The sequence below is a fragment of the Salvelinus fontinalis genome, chromosome 3 (genome assembly GCF_029448725.1).
Source record: "Salvelinus fontinalis isolate EN_2023a chromosome 3, ASM2944872v1, whole genome shotgun sequence".
NCBI lineage: Eukaryota > Metazoa > Chordata > Actinopteri > Salmoniformes > Salmonidae > Salvelinus > Salvelinus fontinalis.
Window position 1 is genome coordinate 45,326,639 of NC_074667.1, and position 27,910 is coordinate 45,354,548.

General features: G+C 43.1%; 1 protein-coding gene across 1 annotated transcript; it reads right to left on the reverse strand.

Moving 5' to 3' along the window:
* Nucleotides 1-688: 688 nt before the first annotated feature.
* On the reverse strand, nt 689-27,503 carry LOC129850187 (alkaline phosphatase-like). Its single transcript, XM_055916721.1, has 12 exons — nt 27,383-27,503; nt 6,561-6,689; nt 5,298-5,417; nt 4,807-4,922; nt 4,235-4,409; nt 3,103-3,278; nt 2,750-2,890; nt 2,498-2,567; nt 2,224-2,358; nt 1,854-2,045; nt 1,605-1,724; nt 689-1,458 (listed from the first exon to the last, which is right to left on the reverse strand). Exons 2-12 carry the CDS (start codon nt 6,628-6,630, stop codon nt 1,193-1,195), a joined length of 1,581 nt encoding a protein of 526 aa, XP_055772696.1. The 5' UTR covers nt 6,631-6,689; nt 27,383-27,503; the 3' UTR covers nt 689-1,192.
* Between the last annotated feature and the right edge of the window lie 407 nt (nt 27,504-27,910).

Below are 27,910 nucleotides of genomic sequence, written 5' to 3' on the forward strand. Positions count from 1 at the left end.
GTGCTTCTGCCTCGTCTGTGTGGAGCCATTTTCAAAAAGCCTTCCAAAGAAGACTTGGGTGAAGTGTGTGAGATGCAACAAATGGGCCCATGACGCTTGCACCTCAGGCCAGGCAATTTATGTGTGCCAGAACTGTGACTCTGAAGATGAGTCGGATTAGTCAGATACGGATGTACGTCGTATAGGCTGTTACAAAGTTGTGCATTAGTGCATTAGTGTGTTTAAACACCACATCTGTTTTGTTAAGACTTTAAACATTTAAGCAAGTTACCTGCAGCATTACATTCCATTCCAATTGCAACAATTACCGTGGATCTATGTGCATGCCAGAGAACGTTCGATTTCAAAGTTCGAAGTAAAGTGGTCGTGCCACTTAATTTATGTGTGCTCTGCCAGTATTATTGTTTTGATTGAAAGGCATGATTTGCCAGATTCTCTAGGCATGATTGTTTTTATTTTGAGTTCTTTAATGAAATTGAATTTGGTTTTGAATTTGAAAATAAAATCAATATTCACAATTAATTAGTTGTGTTCTTATTTGTTGATAATCCAATGTGACAAATTACCCGACGAAGTGTGACAATTTACCCGCTGATGGAGCAAATTATCACATGTGCACACTCTCTATTTAACGGTCTACAACTCCGTACTGAAATAAGACATGAAGATGTAATGAATACAACAAATGTGCCCAAGACTTCCTTCTTTAATTTGGTATGACATTTATACCATTGTGATGTGATGTGCCCAGTAAATGTTAGACAGTGTGAAAAGTGTGACAACATTCCTCGCTCTCCCCTACATTAGGTTTCTAATTTTCAAAAGGAAATAGCTTCTTTGAAAAGTTGCCTGATCCAGTCATGGAATTGACAGACAACAAATATATAGGTGGGCAGCAACATTGCTGTGTCATTAATACTGGGAGGTTATTTACCCCATACAATGATTGATATAAATTCAGAGATATACCCTTCTCTTAAACCAACTGATATGACAGAATTCTTCACATAGTTTTGGTGTTACCTGAATAGTGATCAATACCAAAGTAAAATAACACAATTTATCCTATATGTTAAAGTAGAAATAAAGTGATATCCTCTTATTTTCCCTAACACTACATCTGACTGAAAAACACCAAACCTCTACTAAGAGGAGGGTTGGGGTAGTGCAGGAGGGGGATTGGGGTGAAAGGTCAGCAGAGGAGGCGGATGAGTGTGAGGAGAGCTGTCAGGCTGGGCAGAGCAGCGCTGAGACTAGAGGCTCTACTGGATGACATGCAGTGGTCTCTGTTCTGGCCAATGCAGGCAGCATAAGCCATGACATGGGGAATGTAGTTCTGCTCGTGTACACCGTGCAGCAGGTGAGCCATAGGGCCCTTAGCAAACACAGCCACATCCTCTCCTCCATGAGTCTCCATACTCAGCGGCACTGCAGACTGGGCCTTGTAGTTATTTTCCTCTGGAGAGAGAGAAGGAAGGGAAGGGGTGGAGGTAGGGAAAGGGAAGGAGAAAGAGATCAGATAGATGATTTTCTGGCATGCCAAAGACCAAGTGGTGTTCTCTATGACAGAAGCAATACTCCATTGATGATAAGATTTAATTTACCATAGTCAAGGGTGGAGATGTTCTCTCTCAGACCATTGACTACTTTGAACCCTGGTCCGTTCCCATATAAGATGGCAGTGAAGGGCTTCTGGTCCACATCACTCAACATGGGAGCCAGTCCTGTAGACAGAGAGGAAACAATGAACGATCTCCATCACAAACCATTAATCACAACATCCAAGTGACTGATGACTGAGTGTAGCCACATACAATGTACAATACATTGTTGCAAAATCCTCCACTGCTCACCAAAAATTGTGTTCCCCCTTGGAGTGTAGCCTCCAAAGTTGAACATGTGAGAATGGTCAGCAGTGACGACAGTCAATGTGTCATTTATGCTGGTCATGAGGCCGGCGTGGCCAATGGCCCGGTCCATCTCCACTGCCTCATGCAGGGCCTGCTTGGCTTTACCGTCATGATGTCCGTGGTCGATGCGCCCCCCTGCCAACGCACAGCCTGGTTAACCTCTCTCTCTCAGGCAGATGAGAAAATCTAGCATCAGCACTGGCAAATCAGCCTCAGCTATACAAACTTCACATTCAACATGATATACATTATTAAGCTTATGCAACAGATACAGTATTTACTGGTGCCAGAGTAAATGTAACACAACAATCACCCTCCACCAGCAGGTAGAATCCGCTGGGGTTTTTCTTTAGGATCTTGATGGCCACCTCCACCATCTCTGTCAGTGAAGGATCTGTCTCATTGTTTCTCTCCAGGTCATAGGGAAGATCTCCAGGCTCAAACAGACCTGTGTTAACACAGGAAGCAGGGTTTGTTATATTGCGAAATAGGTAGAGAAGATGATCAGTGGTTAACATGAATAGAAAAGATGAAACAGGCAGGTCATGAAATCAATAAAGAGCCAACAATTTTAAAAAAGAACTCACCCAAAATGTAATCCACACTATTAGGATTTAGCGATAAAAGTTCCTTCTTGTTCCATACATAGTGGGCGTTCTGTTTATTTAATAGATAAAACAATACATCATATGGCATTGATCTAACCCTGTGACAACCTAAAGCTATTCAAAGTTCTTGATAAGAACAATTGAGAAAAGAGGAGGACGGAGAAGGACAAGGAAGAAACAGCAGACATGGTAGAAGAGGAGTGAGAGAAGAACTAAGATAGAGCAGCTGACCTTGTTTTTCATTCTGTTATTCCACTCCTCCACCAAGTTCCTTCTATCGATGCGCGTACCGAAGTGTTTCTTCTCTCCAGGATACTCCACATCTGACTGGTTTTTGGGGAACATGTACTTCCTCCCTCCTCCCATAATCACCTAGACATCCATCAAATAAAACATTTGAATTATCTCTATGGACATCCCTGGTAGGGTTGAATATTTTCCTGTTATTATTATCTGTGTGCCTTTACATTACAGGTGCAAGCTGTTCAATATTACTGTCTGAACAATAAAAAAATCTCTGTTTTTAACATGATTACGGAATATTTTCTGTAACATCAGGATCCATATTATATGATGTGACTCACATCGATGTTGGGAATGTTCTCAAAGAGCTGCATGGCGATATCCTTGCAGCCCGCCCGCACTGCCTCAGCGGGCATCTCTCCATCGGAGTACCAGTCCCTGTCAACACAGTGGGCATAAGCCGCACTGGGGGTGGCATGGTTCACACGCGTTGTCGTGACTATTCCCACTGACTTGCCTGGGTAACAAACACACAAACAGTTTTGAACCTGCTGCTTGGATTATGTGCAATAGTCTGCCAGATGAACAATAAATAAAATGGCCACCGGACTATTACATTGACCCCCCCATTTGTTTTGCAAACCGCTGCTACTCGCTGTTTATTATCTATGCATAGTCACTTCACCCCTACCTACATTTACAAATTCCCTCTAACCTGTACCCCCTTACATTGACTCGGTAACGGTACCCCCTGTATATAGCCTCCTTATTGTTATGTTATTGTGTTACTTTTTATTATTTTTTACTTTAGTTTCTTTGGTAAATATTTTCTTAACTCTTCTTGAACTGCACTGTTGGTTAAGGACTTGTAAGTAAGCATTTCACGGTAAGGTCTACACTTGTTGTATTCGGTGCATGTGACAAATAAAGTTTGATTTGATTTGAATTCAATTTTCACTAATTTGAGAAATATGACCATTTCTGTCTTTTTTGTTTGTTTTTTACCCATCATGTTTAGAGTACTTACTATGTTAGACAGATAATTATGGTTGTACAAATATTTCCACTGAGGATGAGTGGGTCAGAAACTAACGAGTTAAAGCCTGTTCCTGATGTGAGTTATCAATTTCTGTGTGTTACAGCATGTGAAGGGCTCAGGTATTAAGTTCACTGCCTGCCTGGTCTGGTCACTAAGGATTGGATCCCTGATCCTCTCTGACCCCTGACCTCTACTCCAGAAGACTTGTTTTCATTCCTGCCATGTCTCTAAGTCATTGGGGCCTGCTAGGGAGTCTCTGCCTTTAAGGAAATACATCCGTAGCTATAAACTCCCCATTGAAATCCATGCATGCCTACGATTACAATGTTATCATGATGTGTCTCTACTGCTTATCTCAGGTTGGCCAAATAAGGCTTAGTAGATCTGGTGTGGAAAGATACTGTGAATAAACATGGGTTGTAATGAGACAGTACCGGCTTCCTTGGCCCATCTGAGGATGGAGGTGACCTCGTTGCCCTGTGTGGTGTTGCACTGGGAACGGACGGCAGCTGCACTCACACCCACCGTGCCCTCGTTGGCCTTCACCCCACAGAGGAATGCTGTGGCCGTACCCGCACTGTCTGCCACCTGGGCATTGGTGTTATATGTCTGCAGAGACAGGACAGTAACGTGTGAATTATATAGAATTGTAGTAGGAGACATTGTTCTGCATGCCGTGTTGGTGTTATCCACACCTCCAAGCATCACCCTGAAACGCTCAGATTGTGTCATTTCTTTTACATTCTAAACTCTTACACAATTATTGACACAGACTACTACATGATCAATCATGTGTGGAATGTGCTGCTCCCTTAACTATAAAGACAGTTCTATGATGTGTGGCTTCTTGCCAAGTATGTAACATAATAACACATTATTATCGTATGACATAGACAGTATGTGACCAGGTATATTGGTCTTGCTCTTGGTGAACCATTCATTACTTCCAGATCAATAATGCATGCTATTCTATAGCTTTTCTATATGATAACAGACCAGGTCAGACCTTGGAAAGCGCAACAAAGGGGAACTTGTCCATCTCCAGCTGGGTCTCTTCCCCGCTCTGTCTGCTTAGCTGCCCCTTCAGTATTCGTGCTGCCGTCACTGTGGGAATGCCCATTCCTACACAACAAAAGCAAAGCAGTGCTCGGTCTGTTATGGTGTGATTCTATTTAAGGGATAGAAAGCGTTTCCATCTCATGCATTAACACCTTCTGGTTTTCTATCTGGTTAACATGGCTCTGTGGTCACTTTTCACAGCAGCTGCTCTACCACTGAACAGACAACTCTACATTTGGTGGTAAAGAACCCCGCCAAAAGAGCTTTTACCTGAGATCTGCCTTTTCACAAGTCAACCACTAGGAAAGATAATCTGGAAATGTATAAAAATATTACATCTGTATGCTGCACATAAGCTCATAGAGTTAAGACTTCACTTCATCATACAGTATGGCACATACTCATGGAATGAAAAAGACTCCTGTAGTCATGGCTTACCATCACCAAGGAAGAGGATGAGGTTCTTTGCAGTGTTTTGATTGAGCTTCTGAAGTGTGAGGGCATTCTTCAAAGTACGCTGGGCCCATGTGTTCCAGAACAGGGAATCTTTCTCTTGGTCTGCAACACGGAGGTAGAGTTTTAGTTTTAAATGAGGAGGGAAAGAGGCCAGCAGAAGTGATCTGTAACACCTGCGAAAGTACTGGGACAAGTGGGAGGTTTATCCAGGGAAGCATTCTTTGATGGACAAAAACTTGATTAACACAGAAAAGATGCGTTGTCCATTATTTCCAAATATCACTTCCTTATTTACTTATATTTCATAACCTAAATATAACCTTCCTAATTAATGTTTTACTGCCAGACAATGTCAAAGTTCCTTTGTGAGTAACTTATTTCTATACTGGTTTTAAGTCTCAGCATGACAAATAATATGAACAAGTATGGACGATAATATCAGGGACCAACAGGATGACCATAAGCACATACACATGTACTGTATTCACAATGACATGTTCTGTAGGGTCGGCCACTGCCAACCATATGACCTTGGACATCTCCAGCACGTAAGCATCTTATTTCTGAAATCACGTTGCCTATTATACACTAGTACATACATTAATGATGTTACGATAAGAAGGAACCTAATATTATAACTGTTTAGGGACAAATATTACACATCTGGAATCCATTTTGTGAACCTCTCCTTATTTGTACATAATATTTCAGGAGCTAAATGATTCTGGTCATTTTGTAGAGAGAACAGAGAAAATGGAGGTTCACTAGCCATCGTATTGGTAATGCAGTGTGAATTATGTTCAGTGGGGTCAATAGACTGACAGTTATAACTCTAACAAGCCGTGTTATTCTAAACAGGATGCCTTAAAAACAGATAAGTGACACTTCATTAAATAAGAGCAGTTGAAGACTTCTGCATGTGTCACATCTACAATAAATCAAAGTCCAATTTAATTTCTACCCTTCTTCCTGAAGTGTGCACTCATTCACTCCTCCTCAAGGATTATAGGAGCATTGGATTGGTTTCAGCATGTGCTAAAGGATCATTCCACTACATTTCCTAAACCTGTCCCTTTCCTTTCAAATATATGAACGGGAGTGAACAAGTGCACACTTCAGCGAGAAGAGAGAACGAAATAGATCTGTGTTAGTATGTGTCCCCTCTAAGCTCTTCCTGGTGGATTTCAGTCAAACAGCTGGATGCTGTTAAGAGACATTACATTTATTGACAGGTGTGTGTATTACCAGGAAACTGTGGCTTCCCCAGGCCTCCCCAGACCAGGCAGGAGCAGATGAGCAGGATTGTCACCTTCATGTTGCTTTCGCTCTATCGCTGTAGTGTTACCACATACCACGTCCCAAACTAGAGAGAGTCTGTAAAATAAGGAGAAATCAGTGTATATGAAAGTTGACGATGAGTTTGATTTAAAGTGCAGCAAAGGATGTGGAAAGTAGGTAGGTTTCAACTTAGACATTCACAGTGAAAAGAAGTAGTGGTTTTGTTGTAGTGTAGTCCTAACACGGCCCCATGGGCCCTGAGCAGCCAGACTTCATCTATTATTACACCCCCACCCCTGTCCCTCCCTTTTTCCTCAAATTCCCACCCCTATCCCTCCCCTGTCCCACCCCTGTCCCTCCCCTGTGCTGTGGTCAAGGTCGTTTTAATGGGATTGTGGGCCAAATCACAGAGAGATTTAACAGCCTTAACAAGAGGTTTCAAAATGATTGTTGCACATGCTCTACATAACCATTATGTGCTTCAAAGAAAATGGTATTTCACAAATTCTTGAAACTGTGCGCGAATGAGCCCTGTTACTTTATGCTATACAAACAGACACCACAAGTCCTCCAACATTAGTATACAATATGCTGTTGTTGAGTTTACGGCTGGGCTATATATTGAATGAATTAGATTAATTTCAATGTATGTTTTTGTGTTATATTTGTTTATGCCCGTAGAGAATAACAAAGCCATGTTGAGTTCACAAGAGAACAAGAGAGATCGGTGGTGTGGTTCTCAAAAGATCAAGGACCTTGAGGATTTAAAGACACTCATACTTCTCGAGCAGTTCAAGAATTGCCTTCATGACAGGGTTGCTACCTACATTTATGAGCACAAGGATCTCACTCTTGAGAAAGCTGCAGTTCTTGCTGAAGAGTTTGTGTTGACACAAAACTTCCTTCCAAACCTTTCGTCTGACAGACAAATCTGGGTTTGGCGGTTGCCTGGAGAACGCTACCTGCCCGAATGTCACGAACTTCAAAATGAGCGGACCAAGGCGCAGCGTGCATTGAGTTCCACATCTTTTTAATACAAAGTGAAACTAGAAACAAAACCACAAAACTTACAAAGAACGTGAAGACGGAGTGCACAAACACACTAACACAAACAATATCCCACAAAGCAGGTAGGAGAAAGGGCTTCCTAAATATGATCCCCATTTAGAGGCAACAATTTACAGCTGCCTCTAATTGGGAACCATACAAAACCACCAACATAGAAGTACACATTCTAGAACACCCCCCTAGTCACACCTTGACCTAAACCCCTATAGAGAATACCAGGGCTCTCTATAGTCAGGGTGTGACACCGAATGCATAGTGCCAACTGTAGTGTTTGGTGGAGAATGAACAATGGTCTGGGGCTGTTTTTCATGGTTCAGGCTAGGCCCCTTAATTTAATTCCAGTGAAGGGAAATTACATTCTAAACAATTCTGTGCTTCCAACTTTGTGGCAAAAGGTTGAGGAAGGCCCTTTCCTGTTTCAGCATGACAATGCCCCTGTGCACAAAGCGAGGTCCATTGAGATTGGTATAGAAGAACTTGACTGGCCTGCACAAAGTCCTGCCCTAAACCACATTGAACACCTTTGGGATGAATTGGAACGCCGATTCCAAGCCAGGCCTAATTGCCCAACATCACTAATGCTCTTGTGGCAGAATGGAAGCAAGTCCCCACAGCAATGTTTCAACATCTAGTGGAAAGCCTTCCCAGAAGAGTTGAGGCTGTCCTAGCAGCAAAGGGGGGACCAACTCTGTGTTAATGCCCATGATTTTGGAATGAGACGTTCGACGAGCAGGTGTACTTTTGGTCATGTAGTGTATTTCAGCTTTCCGATTCCATTGAACAGGTCTGTATAGCTGTCCACAAGCCCTACAGTGTTTCCTCCAGACATGATGCTTGGCATTCAGCCAAAGAGTTCAATCTTGGTTTCATCAGACCAGAGAATCTTGTTTCTCATGGCCTCAGAGTCCTTTAACAGTTGGCGTTGTCAGCAGGATTCACCACGAATTTGAATCAAACCAACGAGTCCAGATCAGTGAAACAGGAGCCGGCACAGCAAATAAGGTAGGCAAGTTCCTACACCTGTTACCACTCATGTTGACATCTTGGGGAGATGAGAATCGTAGGCTGAATAATTATAGAATACGGACCATAAAAATATGGTGTAGGGTAGGTTCCATAAGGATAGGTCCCGAGTGGGGGTGATTCTCTGCGAGATCCATAGCGCCAGGCTAAATAAGTGAAGGGTAGGTTCCATAAAGGATAGGTCCCAAGTGGAGGTTTTTCTCTGCGAGAGCCAGGAGTGACAATACAAGGGAGGGTAGGTTCCGTAAAGGATAGGTCCCTAGTGGGGGAATTCCCTTGCGAGAATTGTAAAAGAGAAGGAAGTCCCCGCCGCAGGGGGCCGTGAGGCAGCGAGATGTGTGAGTGTATGAATGTGTGGCCAATATTAGACGATATCAAAAAGAGAGCAGTTGGTTCAAGATTATCGGGATGTGAATCGATAAATTATAGCATAAACAAGCACTAATAAAGGTACAAAAGTGTCCAAATTATTAATAGGCTAGACTGTTATCAATTAATGCTGATGGGGGGTGACGCTGAGACAGGAAAACAGAAATGGCTTCTAAACAGGAAACTCCCGGGGAGGGAGGAATAGAAAAGGAAAATGTTACCGTAGCCTTAGAGGCACAAAAAAAAGTGTATGATCAAAACCAAGAACCAAATAAATGGTGGGGAAAATGAGCGAAATTTGACAAAATTGGTACACATTTTCCAGTAGATGGAAAGTTTAAAAACAGTCAAGAGTGTATGGATGCAATCGTACTGTGGAACACTGAGATCAGAGAACGGTCCAAACCACAATACGCAGGCATCCTAATCACAGCTTTTTATCAGCAGCGGATAAAAATAGAAAAATAGAAAAAGAAAGATCTGCTAGGTAAAATGGACCAGGCAGTAGACAAGAATGAGGCGACAAATAAAAGAACTAGGAACATCCGAAGGGCATGCACATAGATTAGATGAACAGAAACAGGAATTGGCTAATGAGCTAGAGAAAAGTCCAAACCTAAATCAAGAGTTAGAGAAAGATCTTGAGGATAGGCAAAACCAAATTAAACATGATATGGGTTGCGAGAGGCGGGGTACAGTCACATTACGAGTCCGCACATAATGGTCCCGGACTGGATAGTTGATCAGCATGATCCAGGTAATCATAGAGAGGTGAGACCGGTACGAACACACGCAACCCGGTTACATATTTTCCGGGACAAATAGTACCAGGGGAGAACAACCCTATTCCAGATGACGCGCAGCCCCAAGTACGGATACAAATACAGCATCACCATCAGCCATTGAGCGTGAGCGAAATGCGTAGTATTATGAAAGAAGCACCAGATCCAGTAAGAGAGGGACAGGAATTTATCAGTTTCTTGAGTAGACACTGTATAATTTTTGGGTTCCATGCATGCTGGTGATTACGATCATACTGTACACTTGCTGTTGCCAAGAGCCATGTTGCCAACACTCGCACAGGGGTATAGAACATCGGCTTGGTCCTCAGGACGAAAAGTGTGTGACCCAGCGACAGCCAATGATGAAATGTAAGGATTCTTAACTACGGTTGGGAATGTGTTGTTCCAACCAGATGCTAGTAAAATTAGAAACTGTACTCAGGGTGTGAAAGAGGGAGTACGCGATTATGTGGATTGGATGGATGATGCGTTGCGTACTAACCTGACGATGGGGGATAGATATGATCAAAATGCGGGAATATGTACATCAGCTTTGATGACAGGTTTGAAACCTGTTATCAAAATGGCTATTGCGGGGTTGGTGGATCAGCATTCTCACTGGGATGAAATAGTACAAGCAGCGTTGAGAGTAGAATCTAATTCCATTTACTCCACAGCAGTATGAGTGGTTAATGCTGCCACAGTGAAAGTCACTAACAGTGGTTACAATGGCCCAAATAAGACAAAGGGAAACGGAGCGGAAGAAAATCAACAGAGGCCTGTTTTAGGTGTAGTGTTGAGGGTCATTGGAAAAGGGATTGTAGGGTGGTACTGGAACCTGCTGACTTGGGAGGAAATGCCGCTGCAGCAGCAAACCCTCTTAAAAGCAGCGGGACAGGAACATTTTGGATAGCAGTACATGGCCTCCGTTCGATCAATAGTGGTTCATAGAGATCACCGTTTCGGTTGGATAGTCTTTGCAAGATGCCGGGGGAATGGATTCTAAAAGGTAACAAATTAAAATTGGCAGTAAGAACGGCAAAAGCAGAGCAATTGTTGTTTCAGGACCATCCATTATGGGCAAAAGACGCATTAGATTGTGGGCTAATCAGCCTTTTGTGGTTGAGGGAGAACCGCAGCCACCAATGAAGCAATCAGAGGCTGAGAAATCGGTGGCAGAGGACCTTCCAATATTACTTGAACGTGGCATAGTGATCCGCGGACCAGCTCGATGCAACAGCCCTTTATACCCAGTAAAAAAAGGACTAGAATGGCGTATTACTGTGGATTTTCGTGGCATAAACAAACATGCAGTGAAAATCACACCAGTGGTAGCAGATTTGGCAGACCTATTGGCATCTATTCCCTCAGACTCAGAATGGTACAGTGTGTTAGACATGAAAAACGGATTTTGGTCTGTGCCGGTGGCTGAGGAGTCACAAAACTGGTTCGGGTTCTGTTGCCAGGGGGAGCAATTTACGTGGGCTAGAGTACCGATGGGATTTACAAATAGTCCCACTTGGTATTATTCTGCATTGAAACAATTGTTAAAAGGGTGTACATTTGAAGGTTCTGTGTTGGTACAATGCGTGGATGATTTGTTATTAGCGTCAAAAGACGAAGAAACTCATATGCGAGACCTCACCGCATTGGTAGACTATTTGGCGGAACAGGGTCATAAGGCATCGTATGAGAAAGCACAACTAGCAAAGCAAGAAGTAACATATTTGGGGTTGCGAAACACATTACCCGGGATTGGGTAGAAACCATGCGTTCTTTGGCACGGCCAAACACTCCTCGCATGCTCAGGAAAACTTTAGGAGTTTTCAACTTTGTTAGACATTTTATTCCGTCATTCTCTGAAATTGCTGAGCCACTTACAGAGTTGACGAAAGGGGGGAAGGGTCCCCATGAGAGGATAGAGTGGAATCACGAGTGTGAGGAAGCATTTGTCGAGTTAAAGAAGCAATTGTGTCAAGTGCCAGCATTGGGATTGACAAACCTAAAATTACCTTTTAAAATGTTTGTTCATGAACAAGAACGACATTGTGGTGCGGTGGTTATGCAACATCATGGGGGTTGAGAGAGACGGGTAATGTACTGGAGTAAATCGCTAGACTCGGTGGCAAAAGGAATGCCACTGTGCCTTAAGGCGGTACAGGCGACTGAAATGGTGTTGCATGACACGGCTTCCATTACAATGGGTCAAAAAGTAGATTTGTATGTTCCACACGCAGTAGCATCCATAGTGGACAGCACGAAAGCACAACATGTTACTAGTGCAAGATGGACAAAATGGGAGTTAACGATAAATGGGGAAAATCTACAATTTCATATGATTGGTGCTTTGAATCCTGTGTCGTTAACGCCGTTGCCTGGGGAAGGTGAATCGCATACATGTAACCCAGATCAGATTACTCCAAAACCTAGGCCTGATTTGCAAGAGACAGCATTAGAATTGGGAAAAGTATTGTATACAGATGGCTCTAGTTACATGACCACAGAAGGGAAGAGAGTAACGGGGTACGCTGTGTGTAATGACAGGGGAATAGTAAAGGCTGACCCAATGTCGGCCTCGGTGTCAGCCCAGGGTGAGGAGTTACGTGCACTAGCCGAGGCTTGTAGGTCGTCGGAAGGGGAGAAAGTAACAATATACACAGATTATTGGTATACATTTGGAGTAGTTCATGGTACATTGTGGTCACAAAGAGTCATGTTAACAGCGACAGGAACACCAATAAAAAATGGACTGGAGGAAGAGGCATTATTAGAAGCATGTCAGTTACCCAGTAAATTAGCAGTGTTGAAATGTGAAGCTCATACTAGTCGCACAGATAAAATCGCCATAGGTAATCGTAGAGCAGACGAAATGGCTAAGGCGGCTGCCTTGGTGAGAGAAAGTGTTAGAGAACCACTTGTAAATATTGTGAATAAGAAGGCTGGGATTGTGAGTCTAAAAGATTTACAGCAGCAAACTAACAAGAAAGAAATGTGGGAGTGGTTAGAGCAGGGGTGCCAAGTAGACATTGAAGGGTTATGGTATAACCCTACCACTGGAGGGCCATTGGCGCCAAGTGGGATACATGTTACTCTTTCTGAAATGTATCATGGACCAACTCATCAATCGGCTGTGAACATGTACTCCCAGTTCAAGAAGACGTGGTGGGGAAAGGGTGTGTTAGGAACATTTCGGGACTGGGTTAAAAGATGTGGGATATGTGCCCAACATAATATTGCACCAACAATGCCTACTCCTGCCCGACAGCAACCCTTGCCGGAAGGACCATTCACATCATTGCAGATTGACTTTATAGGGCCACTCCCTCAAAGCAGGGGGAAGACCCATGTATTGGTGGTGGTGGACAGATTTTCAAGATGGACAGAAGTATTTGCAACTTCCACAGCATCAGCGAACTTTGTGGCACAAACTTCGTTAAGGGAAGTGATATCGAGAAGGGGCTTATTTGGGGCATTAGATTCCGATCAAGGAACGCATTTCACTTCTAAAGTGCTACAAGCGGTATGTAAGGCTTTGGGAATCTCCCATGCTTTTCGTTGTCCATATAGGCCACAAGCGGCAGGGATTACGGAGCGTCAGAATCATTCGATTAAGGAGAAATTGGCCAAGACTTTAGGTACCGAAGGGAAAGACTGGGTTACAAATGTACTCGAGGTACTGATGTCAATGAGGGCGTCAACTAACGCCACTACTGGACTCACGCCACACGAAGTGGTGACTGGCAGACCGATGAGGGCTCCAGGGGCTGTTATTCACATGTCACAAATGAGTGATTTGGCAATAATGGGAGAATCTATGTTGTCATATTGTCAGAAAATGACCCATGCGTTGCAGTGTGTATATTCCCAGGTGAAAGCTGCACACGAGGAACAGGCGCCAGGAGATAACCGAGAGCGCGGGCTGACTCCTGGAGATCGAGTGTACATCAAGATCCACCAGGCGAGGGTGTTGGGACAGCGTTGGTCAGGACCACACACCGTACTACTTACCGCAACCGCAACAGTAAAGATCACAGCCTCTCCTCGGTGGGTTCACACTTCTCACGTGAAGCGAGATCCCACAGCATAATGGGTGAGCTAGAAGTCGCCATGATAGCTGAAGCGGAGCTAAAGCGAGAGAGAAAGAGTAGAGTCCACTGTAGACAAGCAGTTGGGGTGGGTCTGGGAGCGATTTTAACTGTCACCATTTTAGTGTTGGTTGCTCTGATGGTTAATGAACCATGTAAAGATGATAGATTGACTATTAACATAGAATGGGTTGCCAAATATGAAGACGCGAGAATGCATTGGGGTAAAGTCGATACTAACGCTACGACTACTAGACAGGTCACTAATCATGATGGTATGGTGATACGGATGGAGCCACTTGATAACAGAACTAGCACATAGGACGAAGGATGTTCTAAACAAGGTGTGGTTTTATTACAGACAGGAGTGTGGAAGGAACGTAGTAATACTGAGAGTTTACAGAACGAATCTAGATTTTCTCTGTTGCCACAAATATACGTCATGTGTCAGGGTTCAAAATCAGCTGAAGCTCAGTCGATAAATTTCAGATTAATGTTGCCCGAACTTAAAACATTTCAGAAGGTTGATAGCGTGGACACAACCATTGCTGATGATGGAGCAGCAAAGGATAGTGTGGGGGAAGTGCTATCTCGTAAAAGGAGGTTTTATTCACCAGTAATGCCCTTTAGTACAGCAACTAAGGGAGTGAAGTGGTCAGGGAATGTTTTGGACACCAGTAGACCACGAACCTGGGGAAAGAAGGCTTGTTGGGGTAATTATACTCTGGACAACGTCCTAAGGGGAGAATATGGGAAGCAAACTATTCTTACTGTCAAGCGACAGGGGGAAGAAGATGCATATGAGCAGATGAAAGCATACTTACAAACTCATTTAGGGCCTGAACTAGTGACAGAGACAGACATCCATCAATGTAGATGGTATGATGGAGGGGTCAAGGGTCAGTCCTTAGTTGCAGATTCTGGCAGGACCTATATCAGTGCATTCTATGGGGTCCCAAAAAACAAGGCATTAACGTTACAGGGAATTGGGAGAGCAGAATTTAATATGACTGGGGCAGAAGTTTGTGTGGGTAGTAAGTTAAGGAAGTGGGTACTAGAGTCTCTGGGGAACAACACCACTCCTCTATGTATATTGGTACAGGAAATAGCTCGTAGGAAAGGGAGGACGGCTAGTTGCGTACAATATAGGGACTATTATGAAGAGGAATTGAACGTTACACATACCCAGATAATGGTGAAAGTAGCAGAGATAGTGTTGTCATTTCAGACACTGTTGTCAACTTTCAGTAATGAGTTTGTCACAGAAGGCATAACACTTGAAAGAATAACAACCGATCCCTGTATTCAGGAGGCCACATCGCCAGAAGGAAAGTTTGCTGTGATAATAGCATCACATGTGACTCAGAGTTTTGTACAGTTGGATACTCTTCCTACGCCACTAATTCAATTTTAATTTTATTTATTGCACCTTTATTTAACCAGGTAGGCTAATTGAGAACAAGTTATCATTTACAACTGTGACCTGGCCAAGATAAAGCAAAGCAGTGTGACACAGACAACAACACAGAGTTACACATGGAATAACATGGAATAAACAATAAACAAGCCAATAACTCAATAAACAAGTCAATGACACAGTAGAAAAAAAGAAAGTCTATATACAGTGTGTGCAAAAGGCATGAGGAGGTAGGCAATAAATAGCGAAGAATGACAATTTAGCAGATTAACACTGGAGGGATAAATGAGCAGATGATGATGTGCAAGTAGAGATACTTGTGTGCAAAAGAGCAGAAAAGTAAATAAAAACAGTATGGGGATGAGGTAGGTAAATTGGGTGGGCTATTTACAGATGGACTATGTACAGCTGCAGCGATCGGTTAGCTGCTCAGATAGCTGATGTTTAAAGTTGGTGAGGGAAATATAAGTCTCCAGCTTCAGTGATTTTTGTAATTCGTTCCAGTCGCTGGCAACAGAGAACCGGAAGGAAAGGCGGCCAAATGAGGTGTTGGCTTTGGGGATGATCAGTGAGATATACCTGCTGGACCGTGTGCTACGGGTGGGTGTTGTTATCATGACCAGTGAACTGAGATATGGCGGAGCTTTACCTAGCATAGACTTATAGATGACCTGGAGCCAGTGAGTCTGGCGACGAATATGTAGCGAGGGCTAGCCGACTAGAGCATACAAGTCGCAGGAGTGGGTGGTATAAGGTGATTTGGTAACAAAACGGATGGCACTGTGATAGACTGCATCTAGTTTGCTGAGTAGAGTATTGGAAGCTATTTTGTAGATGACATCGCCGAAGTCGAGGATCGGTAGGATAGTCAGTTTTACTAGGGTAAGTTTGGCGGAGTGAGTGAAGGAGGCTTTGTTGCGAAATAGAAGGCCGATTCTAGATTAGATTTTGGATTGGAGATATTTAATATGAGTATGGAAGGAGAGTTTACAGTCTAGCCAGACACCTAGGTATTTATAGTTGTCCACATATTCTAGGTCAGAACCGTCCAGGATGGTGATGCTAGTCGGGCGGGCGGGTGCGGGCAGCGAACGGTTGAAAAGCATGCATTTGGTTTTACTAGCATTTAAGAGCAGTTGGAGGCCACGGAAGGAGAGTTGTATGGCATTGAAGCTCGTTTAGAGGTTAGTTAGCACAGTGTCCAAAAAAGGGCCAGAAGTATACAGAATGGTGTCGTCTGTGTAGAGGTGGATCAGGGAATCACCCGCAGCAAGAGCGACATCATTGATATATACAGAGAAAAGAGTCGGCCCGAGAATTGAACCCTGTGGTACCCCCATAGAGACTGCCAGAGGTCCGGACAACAGGCCCTCCGATTTGACACACTGAACTCTGTCTGCAAGTAGTTGGTGAACCAGGCGAGACAGTCATTAGAGAAACCAAGGCTATTGAGTCTGCCGATAAGAATACGGTGATTGACAGAGTCGAAAGCCTTGACCAGGTCGATGAAGACGGCTGCACAGTACTGTCTTTTATCGATGGCGGCTATGATATCGTTTAGTACCTTGAGCGTGGCTGAGGTGCACCCGTGACCGGCTCGGAAACCGGATTGCACAGCGGAGAAGGTACGGTGGGATTCGAAATGGTCAGTGATCTGTTTGTTAACTTGGCTTTCGAAGACTTTAGAAAGGCAGGGCAGGATGGATATAGGTCTGTAACAGTTTGGGTCTAGAGTGTCACCCCCTTTGAAGAGGGGGATAACCGTGGCAGCTTTCCAATCTTTAGGGATCTCAGACAATACGAAATAGAGGTTGAACAGGCTGGTAATAGGGGTTGCAACAATGGCGGCGGATAGTTTTAGAAAGAGAGGGTCCAGATTGTCTAGCCCAGCTGATTTGTACCGGTCCAGGTTTTGCAGCTCTTTCAGAACATCTGCTATCTGGAATTGGGTGAAGGAGAAGCTGGGGAGGCTCGGGCGAGTAGCTGCGGGGGGGCGGAGCTGTTGGCCGGGGTAGGAGTAGCCAGGAGGAAGGCATGGCCAGCCGTTAGAGAAATGCTTATTGAAATTTTCGATTATCATGGATTTTTTCGGTGGTGACCGTGTTACCTAGCCTCAGTGCAATGGCCAGCTGGGAGGAGGTGCTCTTGTTCTCCATGGACTTTACAGTGATCCAAAACTTTTTGGAGTTAGAGCTACAGGGTGCAAATTTCTGCTTGAAAAAGCTAGCCTTTGCTTTCCTGACTGACTGCGTGTTTTGGTTCCTGACTTCCCTGAACAGTTGCATATCACGAGGACTATTCGATGCTATTGCAGTCCGCCACAGGATGTTTTTGTGCTGGTCAAGGGCAGTCAGGTCTGGAGTGAACCAAGGGCTATATCTGTTCTTAGTTTTGCATTTTTGAAAGGGGCATGCTTGTCTAAGATGGTGAGGAAATTACTTTTAAAGAATGACCAGGCATCCTCGACTGACGGGATGAGGTCAGGTTGATTAGAAAGGCCTGCTCGCAGAAGTATTTAAGGGAGCGTTTGACATTGATGAGCGGTGGTCGTTTGACCCTGGACCCATAGTGGATACAGACAATGAGGCAGTGATCGCTGAGATCCTGATTGAAAACAGCAGAGATGTATTTGGAGGGCAAGTTGGTCAGGATAATGTCTATGAGGGTGCCCATGTTTACAGATTTAGGGTTGTACCTGGTGGGTTCCTTGATTATTTGTGTGAGATTGAGGGCATCTAGCTTAGATTGTAGGACTGCCGGGGTGTTGAGCATATCCCAGTTTAGGTCACCTAACAGAACGAACTCTGAAGCTAGATGGGGGGCGATCAAGGGCATAGCTGGGAGCGGAGGGGGGCACAGCTGGGAGTGGGGGGGGTGGGGTCGATAACAGGCGGCAACAGTGAGAGACTTATTTCTGGAGAGATTAATTTTTTAAATTAGAAGTTCGAACTGTTTGGGTATAGACCTGGAAAGTATGACAGAACTGTGCAGGCTATCTCTGCAGTAGATTGCAACTCATCCCCCTTTGGCAGTTCTATCTTGACGGAAAATGTTGTAGTTGGGTATGGAAATCTCCGAATTTTTGGTGGCCTTCCTAAGCCAGGATTCAGACATGGCAAGGACATCAGGGTTGGCGGAGTGTGCTAAAGCAGTGAGTAAAACAAACTTAGGGAGGAGGCTTCTGATGTTAACATGCATGGAACCAAGGCTTTTTCGATCATAGAAGTCAACAAATGAGGGTGCCTGGGGACACGCAGGGCCTGGGTTTACCTCCACATCACCCGAGGAACAGAGGAGGAGTAGGATGAAGGTAAGGCTAAAGGCTATCAAAACTGGTCGTCTAGAGCACTGGGGACAAAGAATAAAAGGAGCAGATTTCTGGGCGTGGTAGAATAGATTCAGGGCATAATGTGCAGACAGGGGTATGGTGGGGTGCGGGTACAGCAGAGGTAAGCCCAGGCACTGAGTGATGATAAGAGAGGTTGCATCTCTGGACAATCTGGTTATAATGGGTGAGGTCACCGCATGTGTGGGAGGTGGGACAAAGGAGGTATCAGAGGTATGATGAGTGGAACAAGGGGCTCCATTGTAAACTAAAACAACGATAACTAACCTAAACAATGACAGATAAACAAAAATAAACAGAATGTTTAATAGACAGTCCAGCAGGCATCAGCAATGTAGCCAAGTGATCATAGGGTCCTGGGGACAGCAATAGATGGAACAGGGAAGCCGCGGAGTAGTCGCTACTACGCTAGCAACCGGGCGACACTGCGTTTAAAGTTAGTAGCTGCTCCGACGTCCGACGGAGGCCGGTTGAAGGCACAGCGGATGGAGTATTCATCGGCAGACCAGTCGTGGTAGACAAAGGATCCAAGCCAGATGGTGAAAGAGGTATTGTAGTTGTAGTAGTTTAGTTTGCTAGTCGGGAGATGTGCCTGGCTCACGGCTGACTGGTGCTAGCTTCGAGGCAGGGCGTTAGCCACTATAGCCACTCGGTAGCAGCGGTGATCCGGTGTCAAGGTCCAGAGCTTACGGCAAGGATCCGGTGGAGTAGTGGATTCTAGCAGTGTTTGGGTGGAGTCCGGGTGAACAACTGAGTAGGCCGGGAGGTAGGCCTGGCCTGGCTCAGGGATAGCTTCGGTACTGGGTCACTCGGTGCCAGCTAGCTAGCTGTAAAGATCAGGAGTAATGGTCCAGGGTTTACAGCAGGAATCCGGCATTGTTGTTGTTGTTGAAACAGTCCGATACTGGTAGGCTGGCGAGTATTATCCAGGCTAAAAAAAAGGGCTGGTATCTGTGCAGAAGGTAAAGGCCACTAGCAGTGGCTAACAATGACCAAATAATTAGCTTGTAGCTAATTAGCTGGTTAGCTCCTGATGGCTAGGTGGTTCTGGCTATAAGGTCTAAAAAATAAAAAATAATAGCGGTTCCGTAACACATTGGGTGAGGCAGGTTACCGGAAGGTATAATTTATTTAAAATGGAATAGATATTGGAAATATGTACAAAAAGGTTGAAAAATACAAAGTACACGAGAGGACGAAGAAAACACGTCTGCACTGCTACGCCATCTTGGAACACAATATGATCTCTCCCCCATTTCTGACAGGTAGTAAACACTTGACATACCTCCCAGTCGATTGGGTCCGAACCACAGTAAACGGAAAGTGTCAGAAGGTGGCTGCTTATCAACCATTGCGGCCCAAAGTCTACATTGTAACAAGGGTGTTTACAAACGGGTGGGGGGTAGATCGGCCTTGGGATGAGAGATGTGTACCTAGCTTGAGCACAGGGATGTATTATCCGCAGGTACCAACTGTAGCAGAACACAGGAGGTCCTTGGAGATGTTGGTGGCTAGGGACCAAGGGATCCACTGGGAAGCAGGTAGGGGGTATCTGAAAGGCTCAGTCCTAGACATATCAGTAAACCATGAAGATAATAGGAGAGCAGGAGACGGATTCAGAGCAATAGCTATTCTCACAGCAGTCGCTGTAGGGACAGTAACAGAAGGAGCTGTAGTAGTAGCGCAGGAGGCTATAGTGACAGCATGGAACTGGACTAAAGAGCAAATGAGGGGTATTGTGAGATATGCGTAAGGAGCAGTGTTAGTAATAGCAGGGGTTACTTTGGTGATATTGTTGGGATATCATGTGCTGAGGGCATTGATGTTAAAACGAATACACAGTGTTGAGTTACCTCAACATGAGGTAAAATTGATTAAGGCTACCGCACGTATATATCGGGTTGCTATGGAGGTAGATGATGGGGAGCAAAGTGAGAATGACATGGCTTGAACACCTCTTGGATCCTGTAGTCTGACGGGGAAGACTGGGTGAAAGCATGAGGAAGCCTTATAGCGCTTCCCTTTTTGCCAAACTCAGCAGAAAAGTATCCTGAAGGCATAGTCAGGCTAAGAGAGTGGGAATTGTCATGTTAACAAACTTTGAGTTGTCATTCATGTATAATTGGGAATATCTTAACACGGTATTGATGCTGTCTTTTTGTTGCTTTCCAAGTCTTGTGCTATTACTCTCTTAGGAACCAGAAGGGGAAAGTGGATAAACTTAAAGCTGCTCCATCTGCAATAGAACGAGACAGCAGATTCAGCTGGAATGGCATTTTGTTGTGTGATGATAGATGGAAATAAAATTGTGTGATCAGAGGCCATAAGTCAGAGGCAGTACAGAAGTACAGAGGCCATAAGTCTCTGAATGTGTAAACCTTGCGGTGAATGTTTATTCATTGTTTGTTAATTTGTTTGTTTGTTTAATTCATGTTTTATAATAATTTGTTCGTTTTTTTTATTATTCATGTTTTATTATTGTTTATCCATTTAAGTCATTTCCAAGTTTATGTAAATTGAATATTAGGACGCTATTGAGCAAGAGGAAGGACTGTTGGAATCGGCAAAACTTTGATCATTGAGATATTAAATGAATGATAGGAAGTGAAAGAGACAGGGTTTTATGTCAGAAGTTAATGGTTCTCTGAAGAAAGACAGATGGCGTCGCAATGTGTTGGGTGGACGAGAGGAGAGCAACGTGTGAAACAGGGGAGACAGATGGACATCTGTGGATTAGATGAAGGAGGGGTTGAGGTCAGGAGGTGAGGACAGATTCTCTTATGGGAGTAACAAAGGTTTGGTATCCTGTTACCCTCTTTATTATCTTCCTGTAGAGCCATAAAATGTAAGGATTGGAGAGAAGGAGGAGTGTATTCAGTAGGATGTACATAACTGTGATGGTGAGAAATGTTTTGTTGTCTGAATACAGCTGTGTCGACCCTATGGGAAGAAATGCACTTGGTTAAGCTTCTCTAGTGTCCGTGAGTTATTTACTCTGAAAAATAAGAACCTAACAGTAGATAGTGTGGTCTAGAGTTTATCATGAGGTACTCTACCTCAGGTGAGCAATACCTTGAGATCTTAATATTAGACATTGAGCACCAGCTGTTCTTGTCAAAAAGACACACACCCCCACCCCTAATCTTACCAGACGTACAGTTGAAGTCGGAAGTTTACATATACCTTAGCCAAATACATTTAAACTCCGTTTTTCATAATTCCTGACATTTAATCCTCGTAAAAATTCCCTGTATTATGTCAGTTAGGATCACCACTTTATTTTAAGAATGTGAAATGTCAGAATAATAGTAGAGAATTATTTATTTCAGCTTTTATTTCTTTCATCACATTCCCAGTGCGTCACAAGTTCCCATACACTCAATTAGTATTTGGTAGAATTGCCTTTAAATTGTTTAACTTGGGTCAAACATTTTGGGTAGCCTACCCACAAGCTTCCCACAATAAGTTAGGTGAATTTTGGCCCATTCCTCCTAACAGAGCTGGTGTAACTGAGTCAGGTTTGTAGGCCTCCTTGCTCACACACGCTTTTTCAATTCTGCACACACATTTTCTATGGGATTGAGGTCAGGGCTTTGTGATGGCCACTCCAATACCTTGACTTTGTTGTCCTTAAGCCATTTTTCCACAACTTTGGAAGTATGCTTGGGGTCATTGTCCATTTGGAAGACCCATTTGCGAACAAGCTTTTACTTCCTGACTGATGTCTTGAGATGTTGCTTCAATATATGCACATCATTTTCCTCCCTCATGATGCCATCTATTTTGTGAAGTGCACTAGTCCCTCCTGCAGCAAAGCACCATCACAACATGATGCTGCCACCCCAGTGCTTCACGGTTGGGATGGTGTTCTTAGGCTTGCAAGCCTCCCCCTTTTTCCTCCAAACATAATGATGGCCATTATGGCCAAACAGTTCCATTTCTGTTTTATCACACCAGAGACCATTTCTCCAAAAAGTATCATCTTTGTCCCCATGTGCAATTGCAAACCATAGTCTGGCTTTTTTATGGCGGTTTTGGAGCAGTGGCTTCTTCCTTGCTGAGCGGCCTTTATGGTCATGTCAATATAGGACTCATAGGTCATGTCAATCTATATACTGTGGATAAAAATACTTTTGTACCTGTTTCCATCATTATCTTCACAAGGTCCTTTGCTGTTGTTCTGGGATTGATTTGCACTTTTCGCACCAAAGTACGTTCATCTGTAGGAGACAGAACGCATCTCCTTCCTGAGCGGTATGGCGGTTGTGTGGTCCCATGGTGTTTATACTTGCGTACTATTGTTTGTACAAATGAACGTGGTACCTTCAGGCATTTGGAAATTGTTCCCAAGGATGAACCAGACTTGTGGAGGTCTACAATTTTTTTCTGAGGTATTGGCTGATTTCTTTTGATTTGCCCATGATGTCAAGCAAAGAGGCACTGAGTTTGAAGGTAGGCCTTGAAATACATCCACAGGTATACAGTGAGGGAAAAAAGTATTTGATCCCCTGCTGATTTTGTCCGTTTGCCCACTGACAAAGAAATGATCAGTCTATAATTTTAATGGTAGGTTTATTTGAACAGTGAGAGATAGAATAACAACAAAAATATCCAGAAAAACGCATGTCAAAAATGTTATAAATTGATTTGCATTTCCCGTCGGATTCATTAAAGAAAAAATCTTGGTCCAGTTCAAGGTGAGTAATCGCTGTTCTGATATCCAGAACCTCTTTTCGGTCATAGGCGATGGTGGCAGAAGAATTATGTAGAAAATAAGTTACAAACAATGCGAGAAAAAAAAACACAAAATAGCATAGTTGGTTAGGAGCCCGTAAAACGGCAGCCATCCCCTCCGGTGCCATTATATTTTCAATCATGCATCCAGGTTGAGGCTTGCTATCAGCAGGAACATGGAGCACTCCGTGCCAGGAAGTTGTGATGTAATTTTTTCCTTTACATTGCATTATACCATTTCAAGAGCTAATACTACATTCATATAAGAAGTGTATAAGCCCTATCTATGCACCATAATACATTCTATTCCTGGAGTAACTCCCTGTCAGAGAGACTGTGATAAGAGGGTTAGTTAGGCAGGAGGACCGGGGCCAGTGGTAGGTCAAGGGTGAGTGCTCTCTCTTTCAAGCACACTCACTACCTCTATCCATCTCTCTCCAGGTGCTACAGAGACAGACTGGTCGAAGGGCTTTCAGACCCTTCTGCCAAACTACCTGCGATCTCTCCAGGGCACAGCGATGTAAACTCCACTCATACTTGATGCACTATGTAAACCTCATTCACTATGGCTGTCTGCTTGTGTGATGCTAGCATTTTATCCAGGGCCAATGGTTGGATTGGATTTACTGTACTCAGTCCAACTCATGCTCTCTCCTCCCTGTAAAAGTCTCCCAGACTTTAATCAAAACTATCATGTGTCCATCCACCTTTCTTCTATGTGAGTCTACTAGGAAATGGAACTCTAGAGATGGACATCAACAAACCTGCCTACTTGTCACCCCTAGCCGTAGACTTTCAATGGCCATATTTTGGGGATGACCAAATGCAATAGTTGTTTTATAAAGAACTTTTTTTTTTGTAAGATTACAAAACTAACTTTTTCATAGCTTGTGTGTTATGTTGGTCTTCACATTTTTTACTAACTTCTGTGATAACTTAAACATACAGAAAATACACTTAGAGCTTATGATTTAAAATGTCTAAAATAAATGCAAGTCTTATGTCCAAAGTGAATGCATTTTTATTAATGTATATCATACATGTGTCTCAAATAAAATATATATCCCAGACAAGATTAAAGAATGGGACAAAGTGAATATACTGTAAGTCGGTGCTTGCGTCCGTAGCAGTTTTTATGAATTTGAGTGGTTACATACAATACATGTTGACAGAATGGCTGCGAGACAGAGAGACTGTTGCTGTACTCCCAGGTAAGGCCCTTGCTCCTGGAACCACTGAAGACCCCAGTATTCAGTCAGGAAGCTTGAGATGTGTGTCAGGATGCAGTCCTGATAGGGAGATGACAAATGTTGTACCTTTCATCACCAAAGCCATGTTCACTGCACATGTCGAGGAACAAATCAATCCTTTTATTAGTGTCATTGACATGGAAATTCACATACAAATGTTCAGTTCATAAGTATTGACTGTAATACATTTAGGGTCCTGTGGTGACAGACTGCTGTGCAAGGTATTGGCCAACAACTTTCTTCCCGAGCCCTTATTCACAAAGTGTTTTCAGAGTAGGAATAGTGATCTAGGACCAGCTCCCACTTGTCAATGTAATCATTCAATGTGATATAAAATGCAAAACTTATCCTAAAATCAGTACTCCTACTCTGAGATGCTTTGTGAATACGGGCCCTGGTCTGTCTGCATGCTGCTTTCTAGTGAATAATCTCCCTCTTCATCTGAAATGCAACAACACTAAAAACATGAATAAGAATTAGCCAGTCAATCAGTAGGTTAGTTAACTAATGAAACACTCATGTAAATGTGCACAAACCCAATCATTTAAGCCAAATTATACCAAAACAACAACGTATTTGCAGTGAGGGGTATTTTTCTTGCCAACTTTTTCAGTCACCAGTGAATCAAGTAGTTTGGCAAAAAATGTCAGTATTATAGCTAGCAAATATTGTTGTTATTTTCTAGAAACAGCTACAGTCCACTTAAGCTAGGTAAGGTGATGAACTCAGACTGATGGTGGGAGTTAAGTAACGTTAGCTAACTTTCCCCAAGCAGTTTCAATCTAGCTAGCTAGCTAATGGCATTTGTATCAACTTTATCAATCAAATGGAGAGTTTAGAAAATATAGCTATTAATTTTCCCCGTTTCTAAAGCTGCCTGACACAGCTTGCCAGTTGCTAGTAAATGAGGATGAATAAGTCAGAAGCCCGCTAGCAATGCCAAGTTCATGCCTTTTACCAATAAAAAGCATGTACACATATAAAAGAGACACTTACCTTCAAGCAGATAATTTTAGTTTTATTTTAGGACTTCAAGGAGTAATAGACACTTGTTTGTAGAACTGGCATCTTCACCAGATAACAGTTCCAGAGTCTTCACCTGAACGAACGTCACAGGCAAAATCACAGGCTGGATAATTTCTTACTAGCGCACGTGCTTCACAATTGTTTTATTTAGCATGGGATTTCCTTTTTTTATTGCTATCTACAAGGTTTGTATATTATATTTATATTGGCAAATTAAACTTGCAACATGGCCTTTAAGCATTACGAAATTTCTGTTAGATCAATTAAACCTCATGTAGCAAATAATCCATATATTTTTGTTGTTGACCAAAATCAACACCATCTCCATACAGAAACTCCTTGCTTGGTGGGCGAAACAACGGGACAAAATGCCACTTGCTGGAGGGAGACAGATTTGGGCCTCTCTCTTTCTCTTCCTCTCTGGTTGTGTCCATAGTTTCTGCATTTGGCTTCTGTGTTTTAAAGCATTTGAAAATGAGGTGAGTAAGTACGCGGTGACATCAACTTCAAAATTATTGGGCATTTATCATTTGTCGCAGTAAAGAAAGTTTGACAAAATAAAAATCCACCTCTGTCGCACGGATAAAAACATTGTCGATCTTTAGAAAAAGCCTCCTATATTTGCTGTTTCCATTACATGTTGCAAGGATTTTTTTTAGAGACATTGCTTTTGTCGAATAAACCTGGGTCTATGGAAACACTCCTAATGTTGATCTCTGTTTCTTCCTCGTCACTAGGCAGGTTTCCATTGACCAAGGTATATTCGACAAAAGCAATGTAGCAAAAAAGTGTAAGTGCAGCTTTTGTGATTGGACAGTGAAAATGATATGTGTGTTCTTGACCCCCAGTTCACACTAGCTATTTTGGCACCACGTTTCCAGGGCTAGCCCTGAAAAGTCAGTGCTAACCCTGCTCCGGAAGAGTGCCAGCTATTCCTGGGCAAAGGTTGGTGCTAGCCCACTTTAGAATGTGCAAGTGTGAACGCTTGCTTAGCCCTGGGCTAAGGCAGTGTGCATGCACCTCTTTGAATGCCAACCTATAGCTATCTATAGTAGCCTAGGTTAGTCCTCAACCACTTTTCATGACTGGCTGCTGCCTGTCTGCTGCCTGGCTGGTGCAGGCGGCGAGCTGTTTGTGTTGTTGAGTTGCTGAGCAACCGAGTTGCTGTCCTGGTTTTAAAACTCAGCTTCGGCTGAAAAGATGTGAACGTTGTCAGATGCTACAAAAAGGTAACACATCATTGGTTCTTAATGGTCAGACATGAGCATGTGAGAGTGATACATTATACATTAAATAACTTTTGCACCTACAAATTTTGTCAATCTGACATTTTTTTTATCCATTGGTCACTTTATGGACGTTATAGTCTAAGTTTAATCCGACATCTAGAATTTGAGCTAGGTCGATGCAGAAAATACTCTGAAAATTAAATTGCTAAAGATCCTGTTTTCTGGTATGTGATCCTCGGTAATGGCCGGACGGCTCATGACAAGAGGTGGGGAGTGTGTTGTGTACCTCCAACCAAGTTTATTTGCAAATCAAGATTAGTGTCATATTGGCTAAAATACTGTATGATGGTATGGAGATTTTAATTTCACATTGAGCTTCAACCAATGCCATTAATAAACCATTTAAATTGCCTAATATTACAGAATTAATTAATGCAAACAGTTAAAGGAATAGACTTACTGTGGGTTCTTAAGCTTCTGTAGCAAAAACACGTCTGTCCGTTGATAAAGCACATTCACGTTTTCATGTGTCTGTTCCTGACGCTCTTCACAATCCTTTTATAAGTATATGCACCAGCTCTATCTGGGCGGTCGGTATCCCAACACAATGGCGAGAAACCAGCCTATAAGTGATTGCTCTGCATGTTAAGAGTGTAAAGAAATACCTAGTCAACAATGCAAGTTCCTTAATCCTTAAATTCCTTAATACTTGAGAAAATAGAGTATTCATTATATAAACAAATTCAATTAAATTTTAGCTAAACCACCCCTCACCCTAGAATAATAGCTTTAGATGAGTTATCTATCTCCATTAGGAACAGTTCATTTATTTATTTATATCCATGAAAATTGCATACACCAAAACAGGTAGCAGTTGTAACCTAAGTAAGGCCAATATAACTATGTGTACCTGGCTGTACCTACATGTAGCCTAGGCATGTAGGTACAGCCAGGTACTTTTTTTCTCAGGAGAACTTTTTGAACATTA